General features: G+C 45.9%; 1 protein-coding gene and 2 long non-coding RNA genes across 11 annotated transcripts in view; 2 read left to right on the forward strand and 1 right to left on the reverse strand.

Moving 5' to 3' along the window:
• LOC137201585 (uncharacterized) lies at positions 1-14,666 on the reverse strand. Of its 2 annotated transcripts, XR_010932239.1 has the most exons (5): positions 14,148-14,666; positions 12,410-12,470; positions 3,859-3,953; positions 3,105-3,344; positions 1-982 (listed from the first exon to the last, which is right to left on the reverse strand). It is a non-coding gene; the product is annotated as an uncharacterized lncRNA (long non-coding RNA). The 2 variants fall into 2 exon arrangements; XR_010932238.1 differs by lacking the exon at positions 1-982 and having other exon boundaries at positions 2,880-3,344; positions 14,148-14,661.
• Positions 1,068-6,449, forward strand: LOC137201586 (uncharacterized). Of its 3 annotated transcripts, none has more exons than XR_010932240.1 (2): positions 1,068-1,200; positions 5,537-6,449. It is a non-coding gene; the product is annotated as an uncharacterized lncRNA (long non-coding RNA). The 3 variants fall into 3 exon arrangements; XR_010932242.1 differs by having other exon boundaries at positions 1,084-1,200; positions 5,810-6,449; XR_010932241.1 differs by lacking the exon at positions 1,068-1,200 and adding an exon at positions 1,222-2,263.
• PEX5 (peroxisomal biogenesis factor 5) overlaps positions 13,746-24,947 on the forward strand; it is an 18,259-nt gene continuing 7,057 nt past the window's right edge. The window contains exons 1-10 of one of the 6 annotated variants that reach the window (XM_067695622.1): positions 13,746-13,936; positions 15,421-15,583; positions 15,900-15,935; positions 16,200-16,332; positions 16,553-16,684; positions 22,365-22,470; positions 22,984-23,074; positions 23,476-23,586; positions 23,849-23,941; positions 24,306-24,425. In XM_067695622.1, coding sequence (XP_067551723.1) covers positions 15,437-15,583; positions 15,900-15,935; positions 16,200-16,332; positions 16,553-16,684; positions 22,365-22,470; positions 22,984-23,074; positions 23,476-23,586; positions 23,849-23,941; positions 24,306-24,425 — 969 coding nt within the window. In that variant the 5' untranslated portion in view covers positions 13,746-13,936; positions 15,421-15,436. Of the gene's footprint in view, positions 13,937-14,667; positions 14,828-14,894; positions 15,005-15,420; positions 15,584-15,899; positions 15,936-16,199; positions 16,333-16,552; positions 16,685-22,364; positions 22,471-22,983; positions 23,075-23,475; positions 23,587-23,848; positions 23,942-24,305; positions 24,426-24,947 lie in introns of those variants that run through there. The other 5 variants (XM_067695621.1, XM_067695620.1, XM_067695619.1 and 2 more) reach the window with 5 other exon arrangements.

Raw genomic sequence — 24,947 nt, forward strand, 5'->3', positions numbered from 1 at the left:
CAAATGGGTTTTTATTTTGTTGCTCAAGGTCTCCTGGAAAGTTCTTCCCCAACGTCCCTCACAGAAGATGCCAAAGGCCCAGGATGCCAGGCCTTGGGCAGGGTTTCCAATTTCCCTAGTCCCGTTTAATTTGAAACAGCAAACATCTCCTTTGGCCTCACTCAAGTCTTTTCTTTTGCACTGAAAGGCTGTTTTCCTCTGCAGTCCACTCTCTGCAGTGAAAATTAACGAGCTTCCTGAAAAGTGCACGATGGAGAAACTAGGCCTTGGGAGAAGCCGGGCTGTAGAGGCGGAGACGGTAACCTAGCGCTCAAGAACCAAATGCGTTCTGCTTCCTGTTACCAGACCGGAGACCTGAAGGCTCACTTTTGTGTCTTCCGGGCGGGTGGGCGGACACGCACACACACACACACAGACGCGCTCACACACCAGGTCTCTGCCCAGTTCAGGAGTATACCACCCTGCAACCTGCAGGCTGATGTACCATCAGCAACAATCCTGAAACTCGCATTTCCCCAGCCGCCAGCCCCTGCCCTGGGGGCGGGGAAGATCTCGTATTCCCCTTAGATTTTAACCTCCACCTTGGCCCCCAAGGCATGTCCCCTGGGCCCCCTCAGGGCTCCTCTGGACTGCGTTGATGGGTGAAATCCCCAGACCCTGGGATGTTCCCGGGTGTCTGTAGAATGAACTGAGATTGCATCCACAGTGTTCCTCGGTGCGCTGTGGGTTCTGGGGTCCTGGACCTCGCCTCCCTGCGAGTCCTCTTCTCACCCAGCGTCCTGCCGAGGCTTCTCTCAAAGGGCGTCCCCTCTCGGAGAGACGAGGAACAGGAGGAAGGGAGACGGTGCAGAAGGAGATCTGCGAGTCCGGGGCGGGCGGGCGCCTCTGACCCACGAGGGGAGCTGGCACGCTTATTTTCACAGCGCTGGTGTCACGGCATCAACTGCGGCACCACGCTGTCGCTCCCTAAAATACCCCGGTCCTACAGGAAAAGGACAGATGAGGGTTTAAATTTAGCAACAGTGGGTGGGAGGGGGTGGGGCATGGGGACTTTGGGATGCGGTGGAGCTGGATTTGTCAGAAACGGAATTGGAACCCCATGATGCCTCAGTTGACTTAAACAAAGGCACACGTGAGAGTTGCGAGTTAAGTTTTATTTGGGGCAAAATGAGGACTGCAGCTGGGGAGACAGCGTTTCAGGTAACTGTGATAAACTGCTCCGGGTAGACGAGGGGGGAACCAGGATATATAGGAGTTTTGCAACAAAGAGCAGGTAATTGGGAACGTCAAAAGATTATTGTTAAATAAAGAAAACCAGACATCTCAAGTTAAGGAATTTAGCACTTTCCTGTGGATGGGAAGATGCAGGAGTCTGGCCTAACTGAAATCATTCCTTTGATAGGCACCTTAGCTCCCTGGGGCCCGTATTTTCACACCCTGAGTTTCCTCAGGGCTCACCAGCTCACGCTGGAGGGCTGCAATCATTGGTGACTGTGACATCCTTTGTTTGTTGATATGGCAGGAAATATTCCATTTGTACATATTCCGTTCCACTTATAAATATTCCATTTATCACCTCGACGCCCCGAATATCCATTCTCAAAGACCTGACCCAAATGGCTGAAGTTCTCATCCCCACTCTGCAGCCCCTCCCCTATCCCCATGAGATGTGGTCTTTTCCCTTAAACAGGTGAGTTGGGATTATCCTGCCCTTTCTCTCCATTGGCTGCGGAGAGGCTGTCAAAGGGAAAAAGCAGCAGTTGAGAAAAGCCCTGATTTTCAGTCAGGCTGCTGAAGGGAGAGGAGTCTTTCTGTGCTCCGGGTGCCACAGAGAGGGCGAATAAGTCCAAAGGGCACAGAACGGTGAACAGAGGGTGATACAATTTGCAGACGACCACAGAGCGAAGCCCCAGGGTACCAGGCCCAGGTGACTTAGCTGCTCTGCTGCCTTGTCCCCCCACAGGCCACCAGGCCACCTCAGGGCCCTACTCTTCCTATACCATCTTGCTGCTTGGAGGAAATCCCAAAGCACAGAGGGCACCTCCTACTGTGAGGTGGTGGGGAGGAGGGAGGAGGGGTTCAGGAGGCCTTTGCTATCAGTTCCGCCTGCGTTCAAATCCCAGCACTCAGTGTTCGGCCTTGGTCTTTAGCTCCTCTAAGTGTTGGCTCGCCGGGTATCAGAAGGAATTGTTTACTCCAAGGCTTGGGTGAGGCTTCAATAAGATCACTTTTTCTGAAGCAACTCAGAATCGGCTTACTACTCGTGAGCTATCATTATCATTAATTATTGGGAGATGGACAGAGCCATCCCTAGCCTGGTGACAATGGGGTCTTGAAAAGCATAGAGACTCGGGGATGGCAGGATCCCTAAAGCTCCTTCCCCCTGAAGCCCAGGCAGCGCGGGCTTGTGGTTTTGAACACACGCTTTGGAGCCAGACATGCCTGGGTTTTTCTTTACCTTTTGGCAGCTTACGGAAGCTTACCGTGGCTCATGTCCATAGGAGATTGGTTATTTTTATAGTTACCAGGCTGATTTAGACAAGCACAGGTTATTTTTAAGCACCATGCTTTTTTAATTTTTTTCGCGGTATGCGGGCCTCTCACTGTTGTGGCCTCTCCTGTTGCGGAGCACAGGCTCCGGACGCGCAGGCTCAGTGGCCATGGCTCACGGGCCCAGCCGCTCCGCGGCATGTGGGATCTTCCCAGACCGGGGCACGAACCCACGTCCCCTGCATCGGCAGGCGGACTCTCAACCACTGCTCCACCAGGGAAGCCCCAGGTTATTTTTTTAATAAGTGGGGGCCTTACCAACAGGAGCTGCTAGGGTCTGTCGTGCTCTGAACGTGGGTTGGAAAAGAATTTCCAGATATAAGGCAGAATGTAAAGAAGATAGAATTTATTAGAGGAAAGGGTCGCTGCCAGAACAGCGGGCTGACTTCCTAATAGTCTGGGAGAGTCGGGCCTGAACATGTGCTATTGATCAGTTTTTACAGCCAGAAAACAAAGGAATGGTCCGAGGTGAAAATGTCATTTACTGATTGGTCGAGGCACATATACCTTCCTTCTATAGGTGGGAGTGGGACAGGGCAGATGCTTTTCCTTACTTGGGACAGGTCCGGTTGCCCAGGTGGGCGTCGCCCAGGTGGGCTCAGGAATCTTGTAACCATTGCAACGTGGTGGGATGGCGAGTAAGAGTCCGGTAGGGGGTGTAACAGCTGAAACATTTTCAGGCAGGGTCATCCTTTGTCCTTAAAGCACCATTGTCCTTGGAGCACCACAGGGTCTTGGTAACAAGAGCTCACAGGCTTTCGGGTGCCGATTTCACGGGCAAAGGTGACCTGGCACTACAGGTAAGGCAAAAATAGAGGTTAGTTCACCAAATATATAGTCTTTTGGTCTTACCTCAAAATGGGCAGAATATTAGCTACAAAGGCTTTCCAGGTAAGGCACTGGTGGATGGAATAACTTTTTGTTCTGCCATGTTTTCAGCCAGATTTTTAGGCTGACCCTCAAACCTCAAAAGGAGCTGAGTTTCACTCCTGAGCATGTGTCCGTGAACTTTGTGTAGGCCCAAGTAGGCCATGCGTGACCAGCCTCTACCTGTCCTTGTGAACTGTGTCAGTCCACAAGCTCCCAGGACTTACCAATACCCATCTCAAGGTGGCTCTGGAATTGTCACCTTTATAATCCTTTAGTCAATTATACAATCCTTGGCCAAGAATTTGAATTTTGGACTGTGGTTTTAGCTACCAAGGGTGGTATATTTTTTCCAGTGAAGAGATCAAAAGGAGTGAGGATCCCTTATTTAATAGGGGATGTATCATTTTCCTGTGAAGATAGAGAAAAAATTGAACTTACTGCAAACCCAAGGGCTCAACAGGGCAATCCAGAAGGTCAGTGTCTGGAACATTCTGATTCTAACAAGCATGTTTGTTCAAGGCGTCAAGAAAGAACTGCTTAAAAACAACAACAACAACAAAATAACAACATAAAGTTTGGTCTTTCTTCTGGAATAAAAGAGGTGAAAATTGAAGGAAAAATACAAGGCTGATTAAGCTGGAGGAAGAGGTAGATTTCACTGGAAGAAAGGTCTATGGTCTTTGAAGACAGGCTAGATACATGTGGAAGGAGTGCAAGGTCTGGGAGGCCAGGCAGATATGAAAGGGAAAAGCAAGTTTATGTGGGTCTGATGACACTTAATTAGAGGCTTAGAAAAGAGAGGTCATCGACAGGGCTAGAGGATCAGGTAAGAAAGAAAAATACAAAAGGACTTAATAAGTGAAGGAAATTTGCTGACATCTAGGTGGGGATACAGCAGCAGATCATCTACCCAAGGCGGGATAAGGTACAATGCAAAAGATGCCCTGCTCATGTGAATTGTGAGCCGGTCCAGCTGAAAACCCGCCCTGCGGTCAGCAGAGGTAACTCCACCTGGGGAGCGCTCAGGGAGTTCACAGGAGGATTACTTTGCAGCATGCAGCCCTGAAGCCCTGAGCTCTCCCGCTCTGCTCTTCAATCTGACAGCTAACTGGTCTACGGCACTAATTTTTTGACCTAATAACCTCAGCCTTCCCGATGGTCAAACTGACTCTTCTGGGAAAGGGTAGAATTTAGAATAGAGACAGTGAAGTAAATCATAATATTTTGATGTTAACTTTAAGTTTAGAAATCTGTATGGGGCTTCCCTGGTGGCGCAGCGGTTGAGAATCCACCTGCCAATGCAGGGGACACATGTTCGAGCCCTGGTCCGGGAAGATCCCACATGCTGCAGAGCAACTAAGCCCAGTGCCACAACTACTGAGCCTGTGCTGTAGAGCCTGTGAGCCACAGCTACTGAGCCTGTGTGTCACAACTACTGAGCCCGTGTGCCTACAGCCCATGCTCCGCAACAAGAGAAGCCACCACAAGGAGAAGCCTGCGCACCGCAACGAAGAGTAGCCCCCGCTCGCCACAACTAGAGAAAGCCCATGCGAAGCAACGAAGACCCAGCACAGCCAAAAATAAATAAGTAAAATAAATAAATTTATTTTTAAAAATCTGTATGAATTTAAGTTAAACTTTGTTGTTTCCAACTTGAAATATCTGTTGATTTTAGAGTTATGATTTTTAGTCGAAAGCTTATAAACAGTATTAGAACATTCAAGAGAAATCAAACAGCAGAACATGGTCAATTAAGTAATTAGACTTACAAGAGTTGCTTACGTTGTAAGAAAGATTTTGTGAGTATTTTAAATACTACCTTGTCGGGCAACTGAAGTACATGAGGGGGAACAAATCAGATATATTAAGTGTATGAATATGGTGTAAAACAGTCATGGAAATTTTACCAACTTTGTAGATGAGACTAATTGCTAAGGAAATTTAAATCTGTTCGAGTTGAGTTAAACATCAATCAAAGAACAAGTGGAAGTAATTTTTTAAAATGTAGTACATTTATAAATAGAATTTCAGGATTTTAAGTTGAATTTCAAGGTTTAAGCAAAACCATGTTTTATACTTACAATTTTAATAAATTAAATATTAATTTAAACCCCAGGTAACTGGAAATAGTCTTTTCTACACGCATTAGACATCGCGAATACTCACAATGATGGGGTGTTTGTGGAGCTGGTATCAGTTTTTGGATCAGAAAGAGTGATGGGATCTAAAGAAACCTGAGATGGAGAAGGCATGGCCCAGACAAGACAGGGGGTGCCAAGAGGGAGCTCCTGTCCAGGACACACCGAGAGGAAGAGAGAGATCTCCCAAAGACCATTTAACAGGTAAGACAGGTCCAACATGTTTTTCTAAATTAGTTTTTCATTTACAGGTTAAGGAAGATTTCAATGGCTCCAAGTATTCATCTAATTTTAACAAAAATCTCATCGATCTCAATGCTTATAGTAGTGATGATTTTTTCCCTGAATTATCAAAAATGACTGATGCCCATGTTGCAGCCAAAATAGAAATGAGACTTTTCTGATAAACAAGGAAAATAAGGAAACAATGAATCGTCTGGGGAAGCAATGTAAACAGGCCTGAAAGAGTTCATTAATCTTGGTTATTCTTTAGCTGTTACTACTAACAAACACTCGAGGCTAGACTTGGCCTTCACCAAGCTGATTACTCTCTGACTCCATACAAATTACCCTTTGCATCTGGCATTTCTTCTCCCCCTATACTCCCGTGTAGCACTCTTCATTTCAGAAAGAAGGTCACGGGCCGATAACTTCAGGGACACCAGACCGGGTTGCTGAGCCACTTGATGCCAGCTTTGGCCATAAGTTTGCAGAAGAAAGGAAATGCAAGACCTTCACCACTTTTGATCCTTATCACATACCCCGGACTGAGAGCCCCACGTATGAATTCTTCCCTGATCCCCCTAGGAGGGTGGCACAGTTCTTGAGGCGTTAGCCTACTGTGTCTTCCCTTTGCCTGGCAAAGAAAATAAAAAGCCTCTCTATTTCTTATCTTCCAGTTCTCTGTCTCCGTATTTTTGTTCGGCATCGATGCATAGGGAGCCAGATTTGGCAACACCCATACATTATAACAGAAGTCTCTCTGCAGAAGAGCTAGCACTTAAATCGAAGGTTTGTACAGAAAGCTGAGTTTCAGTCTGCTGGCGGGTCTTTATTACAGCTCAGATTTTTCCAACTGGGGCAGTTCCACAGAGAGGCTTCTCAATGATGGTGTAAAGATTCTAATTATGGAGCCTGGAGTCAGCTGCAGTAGAGTCCATGAGGGAACAGCTAAAAACTGGAAGATTGAAACAGCTACACCAACTTCTGTGTTGGAAAATCCTTTCTATGGAGTTTAATATCATAGTCTCTGGTATAGCCTGACACTGGTGACCAGAAGGGTGGACTGGTGCAGAGACTAGTGCTCTGCACTAGTGACTTCTAAGTCTTTACTATGGGCTTTGGCTGCATAGTCACACAATCTCTCACCAGCCATCCTGAAGTCCACAAAATTTTGAAAACCAAAAGTGTTTTTAATGAGTCTGATGCCAAAATTCATCCTGCCCTGAACAGGTGAAACTGTTTATAGACTTTATCTCAAAGTAAGTATTCATATTTTTTCAGAAGAAGTATTAATGTGCTTGATTCTCGGGGGCTGCCGCAGGCCTGGCTGGGGAAGGTGTGTGATCATATACGCTGCTGTAATGCATGTACTACACTTACCTCAGGAAAATCCCCCGAGTTCTGGATACCGAAACACAACTTGTCCCAGAAGTTTAAGATGAGGGAATACGGACCTGAGCAAATATGGGTTTGGATTGTATAATGCGTTGTTCCAGATTCTGGGAACACTAGTTTGCTTGGGACAATCACTTTTTTTTTTGCGGTACGCGGGCCTCTCACTGTTGTGGCCTCTCCCGTTGCGGAGCACAGGCTCCGGACGCGCAGGCTCAGCGGCCATGGCTCACGGGCCCAGCCGCTCCACGGCATGTGGGATCTTGCCGGACCGGGGCCCGAACCTGTGTCCCCTGCATCAGCAGGCGGACTCTCAACCACTGCGCCATCGGGGAAGCCCTGTTTTTGTTTTTCCTTCTGTCTTCTTCTTCTTCCTTTTTTTTTTTTTTTTTTTTTGGTCTAGTTTTTCTCCATTGTTCAGATTGGGTAATTTCTATTGTCCTATCTTCCAGTTCATGGATTTTTTTTCCTCTGCCCTATCCATTCTTCCTTTGAGCTCATCACTGGGCTTTTAATTTAGTTATTGCATTTTTCAGTTCTAGAGTTTTCATTTGGTTCTTCTTGATAGCTTCTATCTGTTTGCTGAGGTTCTCTATGTCATTTGTTTCAGTGGGTTTGTAATTGCTTCTTGAAGCATATTTATCATGGCTACCTGGAAATAATTCTAATATCTCTGTCATCTTGGTGTTGGCATCTATTGGTTGACATTTAAAAAATATTTTTATTTTATATTGGAGTAGAGTTGATTCACAATGTGTTAGTTTCAGGTGTACAGCAAAGTGATTCAGTTATACATATACATGTATCTATTCTTTTTAAAATTCTTTTCCCATTTAGGTTATTACAGAATATTGAGCAGAGTTCCCTGTGCTATACAGTAGGTCCTTGTGGATTTTCTATTTTAAATATAGCCATGTGTACATGTTGATCCCAGACTCCTAGTTTATCCCCCCACCTTTTCCCTTTGGTAACCATAAGATTTTTTCTAAGTCTTTGAGTTTGTTTTGTATATAAGTTCAGAGGTATCATTTAAAAAAAAATTCCACATATAAGCAATATCATATGATATTTGTCTTTCTCTGTCTGACTTACTTCACTTAGTATGATAATCTCCAGGTCCATCCCTGTTGCTGCAAATGGCATTATTTCATTCTTTTTAATGGCTGAGTAATGTTCCATTGTATATATGTACATCTTCTTTATCCATTCCTCTGTTGATGGACATTTAGGTTGCTTCCATTTCTTGCCTATTGTAAACAGCGCTGCAATGAACATGTATCCTTTTGAACCAATATTTTCTCCTGATATATGCCCAGGAGTGGGATTGCTGGATAATATGGTAGCTCCACTTTTAGTTTTTTTAAGGAACCTCCATACTCTTCTCCCTAGTGACTGTACCAATTTACATTCCCATCAACAGTGAAGGAGGATTCCCTTTTCTACACACCCTCTCCGGCATTTATTGTTTGTGGACTTTTTGATGATGGCCATTCTGACTGTGTGAGGTGATACCTCATTGTAGTTTTGATTTCCATTTCTCTAATAATTAGCAGTGTTGAGCATCTTTTCATGTGTCTCTTGGCCATTTGTATGTCTTCTTTGGAGAGATATCTATTTAGGTCTTCTGCCCATTCTTTGATTGGGTTGTTTGTTTTTTTGATATAGAGCTGCATGAACTGTTTGTAAATTTTGGAGATTATTGGTTGACATTTTTTAATTCAGTTTGAGATCTTCCTGGTTCTGGGTATGATGAGTGATTTCCTACTGAAACCTGGACATTTTTGCATTTTGTTATAGACTCTGGCTCTTATTTAAGCCTTCCGTTTTGAATGGCTTATTTTGTACACCAGTCCTGCAGGGAAAGAAGGGGCACTACCTCATTACCACCATGTGGAGGAAGAAGTCCAGGTTCCCCATTTGGCCTCCACTGACACTTGAGGGGCTGGAACTTCTCCTTACTGCTGGGCTGGGCAGGGGGGTTAGTTTCAGCATCCCACGTGATCTCCACTAACACTGCCAGGAATGGGGGAGAGCCTCATTACTGGTCTGTGGGGATGGGCTCCTTACCTGGCCTTCTCTGACACCACCTCAGGGAGGGGTGTCTCATTATAGCTTCTTGAGGTTGGTAGTCTAGGCTCCCTTCTTGGCCTTTGCTGGTGGGGGGGGCCACAGTTTTTTAGTTGGTGTTTGGCTGGAGAAGAGTGGTTATTGTCTGGAAGTTTCTGTTTTTGTAGGCTACCCCTTTCCTGGTCTTTTGGCTAAAGAGCAGACTTTTTTAAAAAATAAATTTATTTATTCTTTATTTATTTTTGGTTGTGTTGGGTCTTCGTTGCTGTGTGCGGGCTTTCTCTAGGTGTGGCGCACAGGGGCTACTCTTCGTTGCGGTGCACAAGCTTCTCATTGCGGTGGCTTCTCTTGCTGTGGAGCACGGGCTCTAGGCGTGTGGGCTTCAGTAGCTGTGGCATGCAGGCTCAGTAGTTGTGGCTCGTGGGCTCTTGAGCACAGGCTCAGTAGTTGTGGCGCATGGGCTTAGTTGTTCTGTGGCATGTGGGATCTTCCCAGACCAGGGCTCGAACCCGTGTCCCCTGCATTGGCAGGTGGATTCTTAACCACTGCACCATCAGGGAAGTCCCTAGAGAGCCGACTTTTATTGGAGCTTTCTTTTTGGTCTGTGCATGCTGGTATTTCCAGGTTGCTGACCTCTCTAGCATCCAGTCTGGGATGTATGAGGGAAAAAGAAACCCACAGAACTCACTACCATGCTGTGTCCTGGGTCCTAAGGTCCTAGCCAGTCCACTTTCTTTTTTCCACCTTTCAGAATCTTCTTATGTTTGTTTTACCTATAATGTCCAGGGCTTTCAGTTGTATTTAATGGGAGCAATAGAGAAAATCAAGTCTACGCCATCTTTCCCAAAGCAGAAGTCTTCCCCCAACAAATAAATCAACATACAAACACATTGTATAGCTGTGTATCCTATAGATGTTTTGTGGAAAATCCTGAAAAGGGAGCAAAACCATTCATTGGGAAAAACACTCCCAAGTCAATAAACTTGATTTCTTTTTTCCTTCCTTCCGTCCATACTTTGCGGGGAGAAAGGATCAAAGATTTCCCAGTTGGATTTTGGTAAGGGTGACATAGACTGAATCTTCCCTGTATTGCTAAAAGTGGTAAGGTTCCGCTCCAAGCAGGGATAAAGGGAATATGCATGATGGTCCCTGTTGCTATCTGGGGGGAATTCCCTGCTATGTGTCCAGGGGATGGAGTTAGGTACCCAAACATATGTTGGGTTTTACCCAAACCTACGCTGGTAGTTCTGGATACACCTGGGTAAATCTAGATTTCACTACTCTGAACACTTTTAAAGCAAAGTGAGTTTTGTCCATGTGTATTTAGATGAGCCTAGCTTTGGGATTTGCTGTGTCTCAATTCACGTACAGCTTTCCTCCCTTGTCAAGCTGTCTCTGCCAATGATGTCAACTGAGGGTGAAAGGAGGATGGGCAATCATAACCAACAAGCCCCTCTAAGGGTACATGTGTGAAGACTGTACCTTGATTTGCAATTTCCAGAGCATGGATATTTCCATTACACTGCACCTTAACATCATCAAAAACCCTAAAGAATCAGATCAGATGAGGCGATTCCTCATTTCCAACTTTTCTCCCAACAAAAAGCTACAAAGTAACTTAACACTTAGGAAGTAAAGACATTAATTTACCCAAGTGAAGCTGTGAAAGAAATTAGCTGCACCTAAATGAGATAATAAAAACTAGATAAGGGGCTTCCTTGGTGGCGCAGTGGTTGAGAGTCCGCCTGCCGATGCAGGGGACGCGGGTTCGTGCCCCGGTCCGGGAAGATCCCACATACCGCGGAGCGGCTGGGCCCGTGAGCCATGGCCACTGAGCCTGCGCGTCCGGAGCCTATGCTCCGCAACGGGAGAGGCCACAACAGTGAGAGGCCCGCGTACCGCAAAAAAAAAAAAAAAAAAAAAAAAAACTAGATAAGGGGCTTCCTTGGTGGCGCAGTGGTTGAGAGTCTGCCTGCCGATGCAGGGGACACGGGTTCGTGCCCTGGTCCGGGAAGATCCCACGTGCCGCGGAGCAGCTGGGCCCGTGAGCCATGGCTGCTGAGCCTGCGCATCTGGAGCCTGTGCTCCGCACAATGGGAGAGGCCACAACAGTGAGAGGCCCACGTACACAAACAAACAAACAAAACTAGATAAGATTGTAACTTGTGAGTTGTGTATCGTTATCAGTTGAAGGAGATGGCCTTGGGGATCCATGACACAGGAGACAGAACTCATCTCTAAAAATGGGTTGACAGTGTTCACTTGTGATTCAGACAGCATCGTCTTTGGAGTATGTAGGCCCTAAGTGTTGTGTCTTGGTCTCAAATCTCTGACCCTTTAAGTACCTGTACTGTGGTTAAAAATTTAACCCAGTAATTTTGACCTACCTGAGCCAGTAAATTTGCTATCCGGATGTGTGTAAGTGACGTTATGAATTAAAACGTTTGATCTTTAAGAGAATCTAATGTATGACCCTTCAATTTGGGAAGTAAAGTTTTAGACTTGAGATTTGAAGAGGACTAAGGTAATTTCATAAATGTTTATAAATTTATTAGACCTATAGGGTTGAATAAGGGTTTAGAAAGATTTTGCCTGATGGGGTGGTGTGCCCTGTCAGCCATTTAAAGTGTTTTAAAATATGTATATTAAATGCCATGTAGTTTAAAATATTTAAGGAGATCTTTAAATTTTATTTTTCAAAAAGGTAAGTCTAGCATAATGCTTAAGAGCAGGAACTCCGGGAGCAGGTTGTATAGGTTAGGGATCATCAAACTATGTCCAGCTGCCTGTTTTTGTACAGTCCGTAGCAGAGAATGGTTTTGACATTTTTAAATGGTTGAAAAAAATCAAAAGAAGTAAAATATTTTATAACATAAAAAAAGATATAGGGCTTCCCTGGTGGCGCAGTGGTTGAGAGTCCGCCTGCCGATGCAGGGGACACGGGTTCGTGCCCCGGTCCGGGAAGATCCCACATGCCGCGGAGCGGCTGGGCCCGTGAGTCATGGCCGCTGAGCCTGCGCATCTGGAGCCTGTGCTCCACGACAGGAGAGGCCACAACAGTGAGAGGCCTGTGTACCACACACACACACACACACAAAGATATAAAATTCAAACTTCAGTGTCCATAAAAATTTTTATCGAATCACAGACATAGTCATTGCTTTACGTACCACCCATGGCTGCTTTCATGCTACAACGGCAGAGTTGAGTAGTTGTGACAGAGACGTATGCCTGCAAAGACAAAAATATTTTCTGCTTGGCCATTTACAGATAAAATTTGATGCCCCTGGTGTAGGTTAAAGTCACAGCTTTGCAACTTACTAGTATAAGCTTGGGCAAGTCACTTAATCTCTCTGTGCGTCAGTTTCCCCATCTATAAAATGGGGATGCTAATAGTTGTTATTAAGTTACTGTGAGAATTAAATAAATCAGTATTTGAAAAATGCTTTAGAACAATGCCTGGCACATAGTAAATACAGTATAAGTGTTTAAAAATTGGAGGAATTTAACTTATTAAACTTGAATTTATCAAATATTAATTAAAGAATAAATAAAATATTAATTACAGAAAAGGTAAAAAATAATTATATCCATTTAATAAAAATATTTGTTATGAATAGAATAAGACTTTAAAGTTGAATCTGGAGTAACAAACTCTAAGGTTTTAAATCTGGAACTTCAATAAATATTAAATACCCAAGTAAATCTAGTGGTCCTTTCCCAGTGTCAGAGTCCCTCTTGGACGTGTGAGCCAGGTTCTGTGAAGACCTATGGCCTAGGAGACCAAAGCTCTCCAGGGCTTATAAGGAAGACTGGGAGGCAGTGTTGTAATGGATAGGTATTTGGAGTTATGTCTGGATTGAACTTTGACTTCCTAGCTGTGTGACTTTTGGCTAAGTCTTAATTGTGAACTGGGATTAGCAATACCTATTTCACAGGGGTATTATGAAGATTAAAAGTGTTAATGCACATAAAATGTTTAGTACAATGCCTGGATTTAAGTAAGCATTCAATAAACATCTGTTATTATCATTGTTACGATTCTCCTACAGGCGGCATACATGGTGAGTTATTGTTAATCAGTTACTAAACGCCTAGCAGAGCTGAAGGTTCTATGTGTGTTATGGTTTGAATGGTACTGGGATCTGGTTGCCTTGATTTTCTGACATTCTGCTGTATCATATGCTTTCAGGTAAACATTGCTCTCTCCAGGGATCCTCTTTTTTAAAGTATGCACTTTCCAGAGCGCATCCTTTCCTCACTGGCTTGGTTTAGTTTACTAGGTACTAGGTATTTGCTTTACAATGTCAGCCTGAGACCAGAAAACAGGCAAGGGCTGGGATCCATGGTGAAAAGGTAAGGAAAAAGAGAAATTTTGCACAGTCTCAGGTTTTCCCTGCTGCTCTGTTCCCCTGAGGTGTCAGAACAGCTTCTCTACCATTTCAGGGAGGAGCTTACACAGCCATGCCCCTCTGGTCCCCTGGGGCCTCCACCTGTGAAATCTGCAGGACAGCCAGGAAGCCAGCCTGGCCCAGGGTGCCACCTGCTGACTACCTGCCTCCTCTCCTGTATCCTAGGCTGGGACGGTACTTCTGTCCTTTTGGCACAGACCTGTCCTTGCCCATCTACCAGCAGCCCTGAGCACCTCCTGCCCTTCCTTCTTCATGACATCGGGACACCCTTGGACTTGGAGGCAGGTGAGATTTCAGGGTTTGTTTCCCAGTGTCCTTGAGGTTTGACACCAGAGCCAATTCTGTGGCAGATGGTGGGGCCTGAGGCTTATTTCGTGATTAGAGATCACTTCTTGCATCATATTTGTGCATTCCCTGTCTGAGGCAGTGGGAATAAGGCCACCACAGTGACCTTGACCAGCGGTGAGGGAGGAAGGAGGGGAGAGGAGTGACTCACTGTGCACCTTCCCAGTAGGTTATCGGCTTGAGGTCTCAGGATGCGTTGGACCCTAATTTAGTAACCGGAATTTGTCGTCATCCAGTGCTATTTCCCCCAATACGCAGATGTGGCAGAGGGATTGGGGGCAGGCCTCTGTCACTATGGAGACCGTGACGCTGTCCTGCTAGGGGCAGTTTGGAAGCGGGCAGGCCTAGAAGGCTGGGGAAGGCCCCGGATTTGACCCCCACCACTCCCGCATTAGGGCCTTTCTCTAAAACCGAGGCCCAGAAAGGGAGGGAATCCCCTTGGGTCACAATACGCCCCCGGGAAGAGGCAGAATGATCTGAGCCCAGGATCTGCGTGCTCGGCTTTCCCCCAAAGGTCAGGAAGCCCCTGCTAGCTCCATTCTTCTTTGAGCTTTCCATCAAACAAGTCGTAGCGTCCGCGATCCTTTCGAGTGCTCGCAGAGTCGAGGCTCCAAGACTTCTCCTTTAAGACCCACGGCTCCTCCCATCACGCTGCGTCGCAGACTTAAGGCCCCGCCCCTCCAAACAGCTTCCGTAGGACCGCGACCGTCGCGCGGCGGTCACGGCCCCTTTAAGCCCGAGCCCCGCCCCTGGCTCCCCAACCCCTTCTCTCCGCTCCCCCTCCAGCCCGCACCAGGTACCCCGGCGGGTCGTGCGGCTTCGCGCGCGGTGGTGAGTGCCGGGCCCCGAGGGGGCGCGAGGACACCTTCCTGGTCTTCCAGCAGCCCTTGCGGTGTCCTCGCGGGTCGTGGGGGGCGGAGCTTGAGCAGCGACCCTGGTGGGGGAGACTGGGTGCTCTGAGCGCGGAATGGGTGGGCCGGGACCGGCCGAGCAGGGGGAGGGGCTCAGGTGATTTACGGAGAGGGCATGGCCCCCAGCAGTGCTCGCCTGGTGACTGCGGGTGTAGGGGACTGGGCTTAACGGTCCCGCGGCGTGTTCCCTCTCCCTTGCCCGGCCAATGCTCCCGTACAGCTCAGTTGCGGAATTGTCCTCCCGCTCCCCTGGGGTTCAGGCCCGTTTGTGGGGGGCGGCTGCCGCTTGTCCCGCCGCCAGAGACCGCAGTCGTGGAGGCCGCTGGAGAGGCCCAGGGGGGCGGCAGGAGGGCAGCGACCCCCCGACTCCTGGCAGAGGTGGGGGCCGCAGCAGAAGGCGCAGGGGTGGAGAGTGGCCAGCGGCCAAAAACCGCCTCCCCCAGGTCCGGGCTGAGTTGTGGGTTGGGGAAGGGTTTGGCTCCGGGACCTCAGTTCCAAACCTCTGCCCATCAGAGAGCCGGCGGTCACCATGGCGATGCGGGAGCTGGTGGAGGCGGAATGCGGGGGTGCCAACCCGCTCATGAAGCTGGCCGGGCACTTCACCCAGGACAAGGCCTTTCGGCAGGAGGGTTTGAGGCCTGGCCCCTGGCCCCCAGGAGCCCCAGCCTCGGAGGCGGTGAGTGGTCTTCAGGCAGAAAGCTCGAGTTGTGACCTGGGATGGAGGGTCCGGATGCACACTTTGGGATAACTGCTGTCTCTGTTGTGTTGGAAATGATAATAGTTGCCACGCAACGGGTGTTTACTATATTAAACATTGAACGTCTTTATATAGACGAAGGCAACCATTTTATAGATGAGGAAACTGAGGCTTTGAGAAGTTTTGTGGCTTGCCTTATGAATGGAAGAACTGAAATTTTAACCCAGGGTTAACTGAGTTGTGTGGCTGTGGTCTTCACCACTGTACCATATTGTCTCCCTTTCTTTTGTCTTAGGTCTCTAAGCCTTTGGGGGTAGCCTCTGAAGATGAGGTAAATATGCCAGTCTTTTCTGTCGCATTTTTCGTTCGCCCATTGTATTTTTCCTTTAAACTGGGCTCATCCGTACTTCAGTCTGTGGACTTCCCTGATCAAATGAGATTTGCCTCAGCTCTCCTGCTTGTGTTTAAGTATTCTTCGAGTGTTTCCAAATCTATAGTTTCTGTGTTTCCCTTTCCTTGTGTTTGATGTTAGTATCCCTCATCCAATGGGCCCCTGTCTCTTGCTGGGTTCCTTTCACCACCTCTCTTCTGACAGTTGGTGGCCGAATTCCTCCAGGACCAGAATGCGCCACTTGTATCCCGTGCCCCTCAGACCTTCAAGATGGATGACCTCCTGGCAGAGATGCAGGAGATTGAACAGTCAAACTTCCGCCAGGCACCCCAGAGAGGTGGGTCCAGAGTCTGGTTCTGGGTTGGGGGGGCGGGGGGTCACCATTTTCTGTGCAGGTAGGGACAAGGGGATTCCGTATTTAGATGCTGCTGGTATTGAGGAACTGAGATGCAGAAGGAGACAAAAGGAACAGAGTGTCTTCATGTGCACTCAGGGTTCCTTAGGCATGATAGAATGATAGGTATTTTCCTTAGTTCTCTCTCTGTCTCCCCCTTAAGCCCCTGGTGTGGCCGACTTGGCCCTGTCGGAGAACTGGGCCCAGGAGTTCCTTGCAGCTGGAGACGCTGTGGATGTAACTCAGGATTACAATGAGACTGACTGGTCCCAAGAGTTCATCTCGGAAGTTACGGGTGAGGCTTCTTATGGGAAGATCTACAGTGGCGCCTGTGATGCAAAGTTCTACGCTGTTACCCTCATTCATTTTAGGATATAGAGTGATTTCAACTGCTTAGGACCTTTCTGGACTCTTGACTCTTTTCTATAGGGCACTGAGCCTGATTTCTCTTAGGTGGTAACAGGGAATTGAAGCTTATATTAAACAGAGGTGTGCGTTTGAACTGGATAAGAGATTTTGAGGAGAGAGAGAACACGAGGAGTTCGGGTTTCTTCTTTGCTATCTGGAACTTTAGTACTGTAGTTTGGTGGGGAGGATCCACAGATTGGGTGGATGGCAGTGTTGCCCAGGAAGAGAGAAATGTTTAACACATCCCTTGGGATTCTGGCATTAAGTCATCTTGAACAGGGTTAGAGCCTTGGAAAGTGGAATTCTGGAGTTCAAAGGCCTGAAGTATATGGTCTTGATGATAATAATAAAAATTAATAACAAGAGCTAATGTTTACTTAACCATGTTCTAGGCTTTGTTTTAGTGCTTTAAATGCATTGTCCGTTTAATCCCCCTGAGAACCCTTGAGGTAGTTATTATTCCTAGTATATAGATAAGAAAACTGAGGCTGAGAGGTTAAATAATTTGCCCAAGGAGTCATAGCTTTGTAAGTGGTGGAGATGGGATTTGACTCTGGGTTTGAATGATTCCAGAGTCTGTGGGCTTACCCGTTATGCTATACTGCCAGGCCTGCAACTTAAGCTCTTCAGGGTCCCAGCCTAATTTTTCCTCTTTGAGTTGTCTGTGCTCACTGCATCCTGGGGGACTGATTCTTCTCCCCCAGGCCTTTCTGATTACAGGCCTGGGCAAGGGCATTCTCTTCCTCTTTGCTCTTCCTGATTGCTCTCAAAGAGAGCACTGTTAGCCTATTTCCAATTTAAGAAATCAAGAATCACAAAAGAGATAAAGGGAGAAAGTTGCAAAGATTCTGGCCTCTCAGAGTGCTCACATCATCATAGTTCCTGAATTTTCATGACATGATTGATGGGACCTAATTGGTACCCCCTGCCCCCAATCATTTTTATTCTCCTAAAGACAGGGCTTCCTCCACACACAAGAGAAAAACCCCCAAATCGTACCAACTAAAACTCACCTTTAATAAAAGCTGTTGGTCTCTTTTATCATGACTCCCTTTCCCTCCTTTAAGTTGGAGTTTAAGGAAGAACAATGGGTGTTCTTGGTTTCTATGCACTTTATATTCTCAGAGCCAGTTGAACTTCACAGAAACACAAGGTAGGTATTCCTCCCCCATTTTATAGACAAGGAAACTGAGATTTGGAAGGGTTAATACTTTGTCTGAAATCATTCAGTAACAGAGATTACATGCAAACTCATGTCTGTTTGACTCCAGGCTCCATACTTAGAATCATTACCCTATCATGGAGAATCTTCTGTGTGGAATTGCCCCAATTGGAAAATCTGAGCTGTAATAGAGACCCGCCACCAGACTGAAAGTCAGCTTTTTGTACAAACCTTAGATTTAAGTGCTGTTTCTTATCGCAGGGAGACTTCTGTTATCATGTATGGGCATCAGTCATTTTTGATAATTCAGGAAAAAATCATCACTACTCTAAGCACTGAGATCGATGAGATTTTTGTTAAAATTACTTGAATCCTTGGAGCCATTGAAATCTTCCTTAACCTGTAAATGAAAAACTACTTTAGAAAAACATGTTGGACCTGTCTGACCTGTTAAATGGCCTTTGGGAGATCTCTCGCTTCCTCTGTTCTGTACGTTTTTGTGGAACTGTGCCTGCTTCACAGAGGCAGGGATGTGGAAAGCTGGAAAGGGATATTGAGCTATGTGGGATCTGCCTTCATATAAATGTCCTATTACAGTAGTATATTGCTTTGTATGTAGCGGCCCTTCAGAATTTACTGAATGAGAGAATTGAGATCTGGGAGAAAGAGCTGACGGGGATTGATTTTCTAGTACAGTTATCCCTTGGTATCTGCAGGGGATTGGTTCCAGGACCCCTGTGGTTACCAAAATCCTGGATGCTCAAGTCCTTTATATAAAATTGCAATTTTATATATAAAATTGCTCAAGTCCTTTATATAAAATTGCATAATATTTGCATATAACCTACCCTCCCGTATGCTTTAAATCTCTAGATTATTATAATATCTAATACAATGTAAATGCTTTGTAAATAGTCGCCAGCATGGGGCAAATTCAAAGTTTTGCTTTTTGGAACTTTCTAGAATTTCCCTGCTCCTCTCCCTCTAAATATTTTCCATCCACAGTTGGTTGAATCTGTAGATGTGAAACCCGTGGATACTAGCCTCATAGCATTTGTGGCTGATATTATTACAGTAGTGATATAGGTTACCTATTTCTTTGTGGATAAGTAGACTGCAAGTTGAGAGAAGGTTATATTCTTTAAATCTTCATTATTTTTAACTCCCCATTGTTAGGATTCTAGAATCTAGTTTAAAAGGAACCTTAAAGCTTAGTTTTTTTCTTGTTTGAATGTTGTATTTGGAAATACAGTTTCACTGGAAGTTGCAAAAAAATGTACAGAAAGGTTCTGTGTGTCTTTCCCTCTGTTTTCGCCGGTGGTGACATTTTGCATTTGTTAGTTATGTACAATATCAACAGAAAATTGCCACTGGTACAATCCACAGATCTTATTAGATTTCACCAGTTTTACATGCCTTTATTTGTATGTTTATAGTTTTATCACATATGTAGATTTGCATAACCATTACTGCAATCAAGATATAGAATTATTCCATTACCACATAAAGCTCATTTTTTAGCCTGAAATATTTCTTGGTGGAATTCCGCTTCTCCCTCTCACCCCAATCTTCTGCGCCAAATAATTGTCCATCTTGTGATTGCTCAGCTCTAGGGAAGAAACGCATCTTTAAGGGGTTTTGAGTTTAGACAGCCTCAGCTAAAATGGTGTGTGGGGTTCATATGACAATTATGAGAGATAAGCCTGTACTTTGATAGGAAGGGCAATGGCCAGCAGTAGCAGATGATGATTGGCAGTAGCTCTCCCCTGGATGGCAGAGGAAGAGGCTATGGAATAAAAGGAATAATAATCTCATTGTGATGTTTTCCACTTTTGTATGGATTTTCCTTGAGCAGACAGTAATGATAATAATAGCTAATATTTGTTACTCTGTGCTTTGCATAGGCATTATCTCATCTGGTCTTCACAAGAATCCCTGTAAGGTAGCTATTTTATCTACTTCATAGATAAGGAATTGGAAACTTAGAGGGTTGATAACTTGTCTGGAGACTCACAGTGAATAAGTGGTGGAGTTGGGATGTGAGTGCAGGTAGCCTGACCCTAGAACCTGCATTCTTGATCACTGTGTTACTTAGTGGATGTGGAAACTTTCATGGGTAAAGGTGGGAAGTTCTGAGTTTTTGACTGTTGAGCTTGGGGTAGATGTGCCCAGATGAAGTGAGCACACAGTGAGAACCTAGGCCAGGTGAACACTGAATCAGGTTTGGTGTCTAGGTTGTTGGTTGTCACTCTCTGATCTCTGTGCCCTAGGACAGTCCCTCCCACTCAGCAGGACTTAGTTGCTTCCATCTCACAGGGATCCAGATGAATCTGATTTTCTGTAAGAATTTCTCAAAAAGTATTTTGAAGGCCAGGTAGTATTCTTTTCGTTATTTTATTTTGACTTCTTTGTTGGAGTAGGTTCCCAATGCCAGAAAATCCTGAGTCTTGTGGCCAATGTGGCTAAATACCAAATTACAGCTATATGAGGATGACTCATCTCTGCGATTCTTTTTTCTAAACTACCTCTTGTCTGTTTTAAAGTCCAGGTGCTTTGTACTTTTTCTGTTGCTGCTTGTCCTTCAGAGGAGCATTTCACAGAAATGGTTTTCTCTGCAATTTGTGGAGTACCTTTGGCCAGAATACGCTTTTGTGAAACACTCTAGCTGAGAGGGAGTGACTGGAGAGTGAGGAGGGGGGCTGGGTATTTTTCAGCAGAATGGGACGGGTTATTAAGCATTTCCTTATTAGGTCTCCAGACTTGAGCTAACAGTCTAGCTGGGGCAAAGGAAAGAGAAATGTTGCTTGTAAAAGCTAGTGAGGGAAATCTTGATATAAATGTTAGGAGTTCTCGAAATTAAGAGACCAAGTCTGTGATCAAAAATATTGTCAACTGTATCTTTTATTTTATTAGTAATAAATCACTTATTATTTATGATCAGGTGAAATCTGTGAGTCTTGATCTTTTTTTTCCTTTCTTTTTCAGATTTTGACATTATTTTCTCAGATGTTGAGATGAGTTTGTTGAAATTACTCAGGCAGAGTCTCAGTTAAATGGAATAGAAAGTTCTGTTGCATATGAATCCCGAGGAGGTAAACCTGCCTTCTTGGTGTTCAAAGCAGTAACAGATCTTTAAATTAGGGACAGAGACAGGATGACCATTTTTGAGGATATGGGTGCAGAGCAGAAGGAAAGAACACGCCGACCCATCCTTCTCTGCGTGCGCTCACTCTTTAGGGTCCCTTTAAATCCTTTAACTAATCTGTGTCATTACTTTTTTGTTTTCCTGGCCCTAGAATAGTAAAGAGCAAAGTCCTGGAGGTTGAGAGAAGTTCAGCACCCTCATTTGATATGTTTATTCTGATGTTGCAGCAGTGCCCTTTTTCATGAGAGCTGCTAAGATAATTTCTGGAATTAGACTTAAAAACGTAGCCCTCAAAAGCAGTCAAAAGTGACAGAATTCAGAATAATGTTTATCCGGGGGGTGCGGGCCTGCGGGAGCCTGTGAGGGAACTGTAGGCGGTCCATGTCGTGATCCGGGTGGTGGTGGCTTGAGCGTGTTCACGGGTAGAAATTAATGAAGCAGCTCACCTAAGTTTGGTCCACTTTACGTACCTTCATGTTTGTATGTTACATCTCGAATAATGAAAAAAATCCAGTGGGAAGAGTGGACTCATGTATCTTTAGTTCTAGCCCAGCATTCTGCTTCTCAGAGTCTCTTGGTAGGTATATTAGGATGAAATATGAGGTTCCTTTTTTTTTTTTTTAATTTTTATTGGAGTATAGTTGCTTTACAATATTGTGTTAGTTTCTACTGTACTGCAAAGTGAATCAGCAGTACATGTACATATACCCCCTCTTTTTTGGATTTCCTTCCCATTTAGGTCACCACAGAGCATTGAGTAGAGTTCCCTGTGCAATACAGTAGGTTCTCATTAGTTATCTATTTTACACATAGTATCAATGGTGTATATATGTGGATCCCAGTCTCCCAATTATGAGGCTCCTTTTGTTGGGAGGGTGTGAACTCTGTAAATGGAGGACAGACCAAGGTTTGGTTAAAGAATGGGAGCTCCTGTGTTCTCCCCTGGTTCCCTGCCGGGTCCCTGCAGTACCTTTGAGGAAGGTGGAGGCCCAGTGCCCACTATTTCTTAGTGAGGACTCTTGCACTTCAAACAAGAGGGTTTGGTCCCTACTTCTCTCCCTGAGCCTCCTTATTTGGTCTCCTGTCCCCAGTTCAGTAAACACCTGCCCTAGGCCCCTTGGGAGCAGGTTGGATGTTGAAAGTTTAGTAGTGTTTTCTTTTGACCAGTGGTCTCTGAGGGATTCTGCTTTGACTTGATTAAGTTAATATTCTCCCTTTCCTGATCCCTCACTGATTTCCCCACCTGTCTGCTCCTTGCAGACCCTTTGTCTGTGTCTCCGGCCCGCTGGGCTGAGGAATACCTGGAGCAGTCAGAGGAGAAGCTGTGGCTGGGAGAACCAGAGGGGACGGCCGCCACTGCTCGCTGGTGAGTCCAGCCGCTTCGCTTGGAACGGCTCCCTGTGGAAGGAGTGGGACAGTTTTCCTGCTCCCCTCCACCAAGCTCCTCTATCCACACATTCTTAAACCGAGTTGCAATCCCTTCATTTTCTGCTCTAAGGTTTCCACTTGTATCATTACCCCGATTCATTTATGTCTCAAATATAATCGAGTCGAGAATCCTAACTGTCCTACCAAAAGTTTGTAACTTTATCTTATGCACCCTGTTCCCCCTTTAATTTGGAGCCTGCCACTGTCTATTCCTTCTCTCTGAAAAGACGCGTTTGGGAAAGAGAGAGGTGAAAGCATGTAGCTAGTGCTTTGCCACTCCTGCCCAAATGTCCTTCTTTAATGTAAATTGAAATTAGTAGGTCCTCAACCAGAGAGAGGAGTAGTGTCACCCTCTCTGTTCCCCGATGAGAACTGTAACTGCCACGGGCTGGGAGTGGGGAAGGATGTGGCAGACTAACGTGTAAAATGAGCGAGTCCTCACCTGTCCCAGGTATGATGAATACCAGCCTGAGGAGGACCTGCAGCACACGGCCAGCGACTTTGTGGCCAAGGTGGATGACCCAAAGCTGGCTAACTCTGAGGTGAGCCACGTCCCGCTGCTACTTTGCCCAGCAGAGCTGGTCTGAGAACTCAGGAGTCCTGCTTCTCTGACCCCAGTTTAGTTTAAGGCGAAAGAGATGAGATCCGAGGTCCACTCCTTCCTGTCTGGAGAACAGAGACTTACGACCCTGCCTCTTCTTCCAGTATTCTTGCCCTCATTTCCTTGCCTACTAACCCTTTGTCTTTTCTGTGCCTTCTCAGATCTCTCGAGCCAGAAATCCCTTTCTTTTTGCTCTCTGCTTTTTCCAGCGTCTTTAGCCTATCTTGTCTGTAGCTAGAGATGGTCAGGGGGAGGGGTAAGTGCAGGCTTCTCTGGGCGTGGTTGAGAGGGCACACCCGGAAGTCCTCTCCCAAGTGGCCTGTGTGTGTCTCTGTGCCCCAGTTCCTGAAATTCGTGCGGCAGATTGGCGAGGGGCAGGTGTCCCTGGAGTCCGGCGCAGGGTCGGGCCGAGCTCAGGCAGAGCAGTGGGCAGCAGAGTTTATTCAGCAGCAGGTAGGACACTGTCACCTCCCAGTCCTACCTCAGAGCCGGCTGGTGCCCCCGGCCGTGGGTTCAGTGTTCAGTGGTCCCAGATGGGGAAGGGATCTTATTGCCAGCTTGTTTGGTAGCATCCAGGTCCTGAGTGGGTGGGAAAGAGATTCTGAGAACGTTCTTCTCAGAAGTGCCCAGGTTGGTGGTGTCTAATGGGTATTTAGTTGACATTTAGTGGGTGGAAAGTTGGTGGTGGTGGTATGACCATCCTTCTTTGTCACAGGGTACTTCAGAGGCCTGGGTTGACCAGTTCACAAGACCAGTAAACACATCTGCTCTTGATGTGGAGTTTGAACGAGCCAAGTCAGCTATAGAGGTGAGAGCAGCTAGTACAGGTGTAACCAGTCCAAGAGAAAACACTTCTTTGGAGAGAGTGGGTGTCTTAACATCAGAGACGGGTGAACATTGTATTTCATAGTGTTCTTGGAGTCTCTTTGTCAGAATTGCTTGGGATGGGTGGTTGCCCATCAGAAATGCAAATTCCTGGGCATCACAGACTACTGAGTCAGAATCTGGGGGTAGGATCTAGGAACCTGCATGAAAAGAAGCTCTTCAGGTGATCTTAAACACATTGACGTTAAACAACTACTGCCATAGGGACTCCATCTTGGTGGAACTAAGGGTGGGGCGGGGTGCTCATGATGAATCTTCTGTTTCTCTCTGCCTTGCCTTCCTTACAGTCTGAGGTCGATTTCTGGGACAAGTTGCAGGCGGAGTTGGAGGAGATGGCCAAACGGGATGCTGAGGCCCACCCCTGGCTTTCTGACTATGACGACCTCACGGCTGCTTCCTACGATAAGGTAAGAACTAGTTTTTCAGACTGCAGGATTTCCTTGTTTTATTGTCTCTCCTTTAATCCTGAATCTGAAGGGTACCCACTCTTAAGTAATTATTTTCTTGAGCCCCTTTCCGTGAAAGGCAGCCTGAATTATTCCCTTGCCCCTGCGCTCCTCCAGTTATTGAGAGTATGCTTTATTCTTGGGATGTAGAAGTTAATGATAATAGACCACCCTCGTCAAATAACAACAGTAAGCGACAAAATACCTAGAGTAGAGGTTTGCACACGATGCAGTAAGAGCACAGAGGAAGGGGCCTTGCTTTGGAGGTTGGTTGAAAACATTTTAAGAAGATTCATAGCTCCTTTGGTAGAGAGTGGTAGGTGGTAGGCCATCTCTCTGCCCTCCACCTTAGTATCTATTTACTTTTTTAACTCACAAGTTTATTTTAAATTCTGATCTCTTCCTGTAGGTACTAACCACTTGCCCCCAGTTTAGGGTATTTTCGAAGAATTGTATTAAATAATTCAAATGCTAAGAAAATTT

The sequence above is a fragment of the Pseudorca crassidens genome, chromosome 11 (assembly GCF_039906515.1).
Source record: "Pseudorca crassidens isolate mPseCra1 chromosome 11, mPseCra1.hap1, whole genome shotgun sequence".
In the NCBI taxonomy this organism is placed as follows: Eukaryota; Metazoa; Chordata; class Mammalia; order Artiodactyla; family Delphinidae; genus Pseudorca; species Pseudorca crassidens.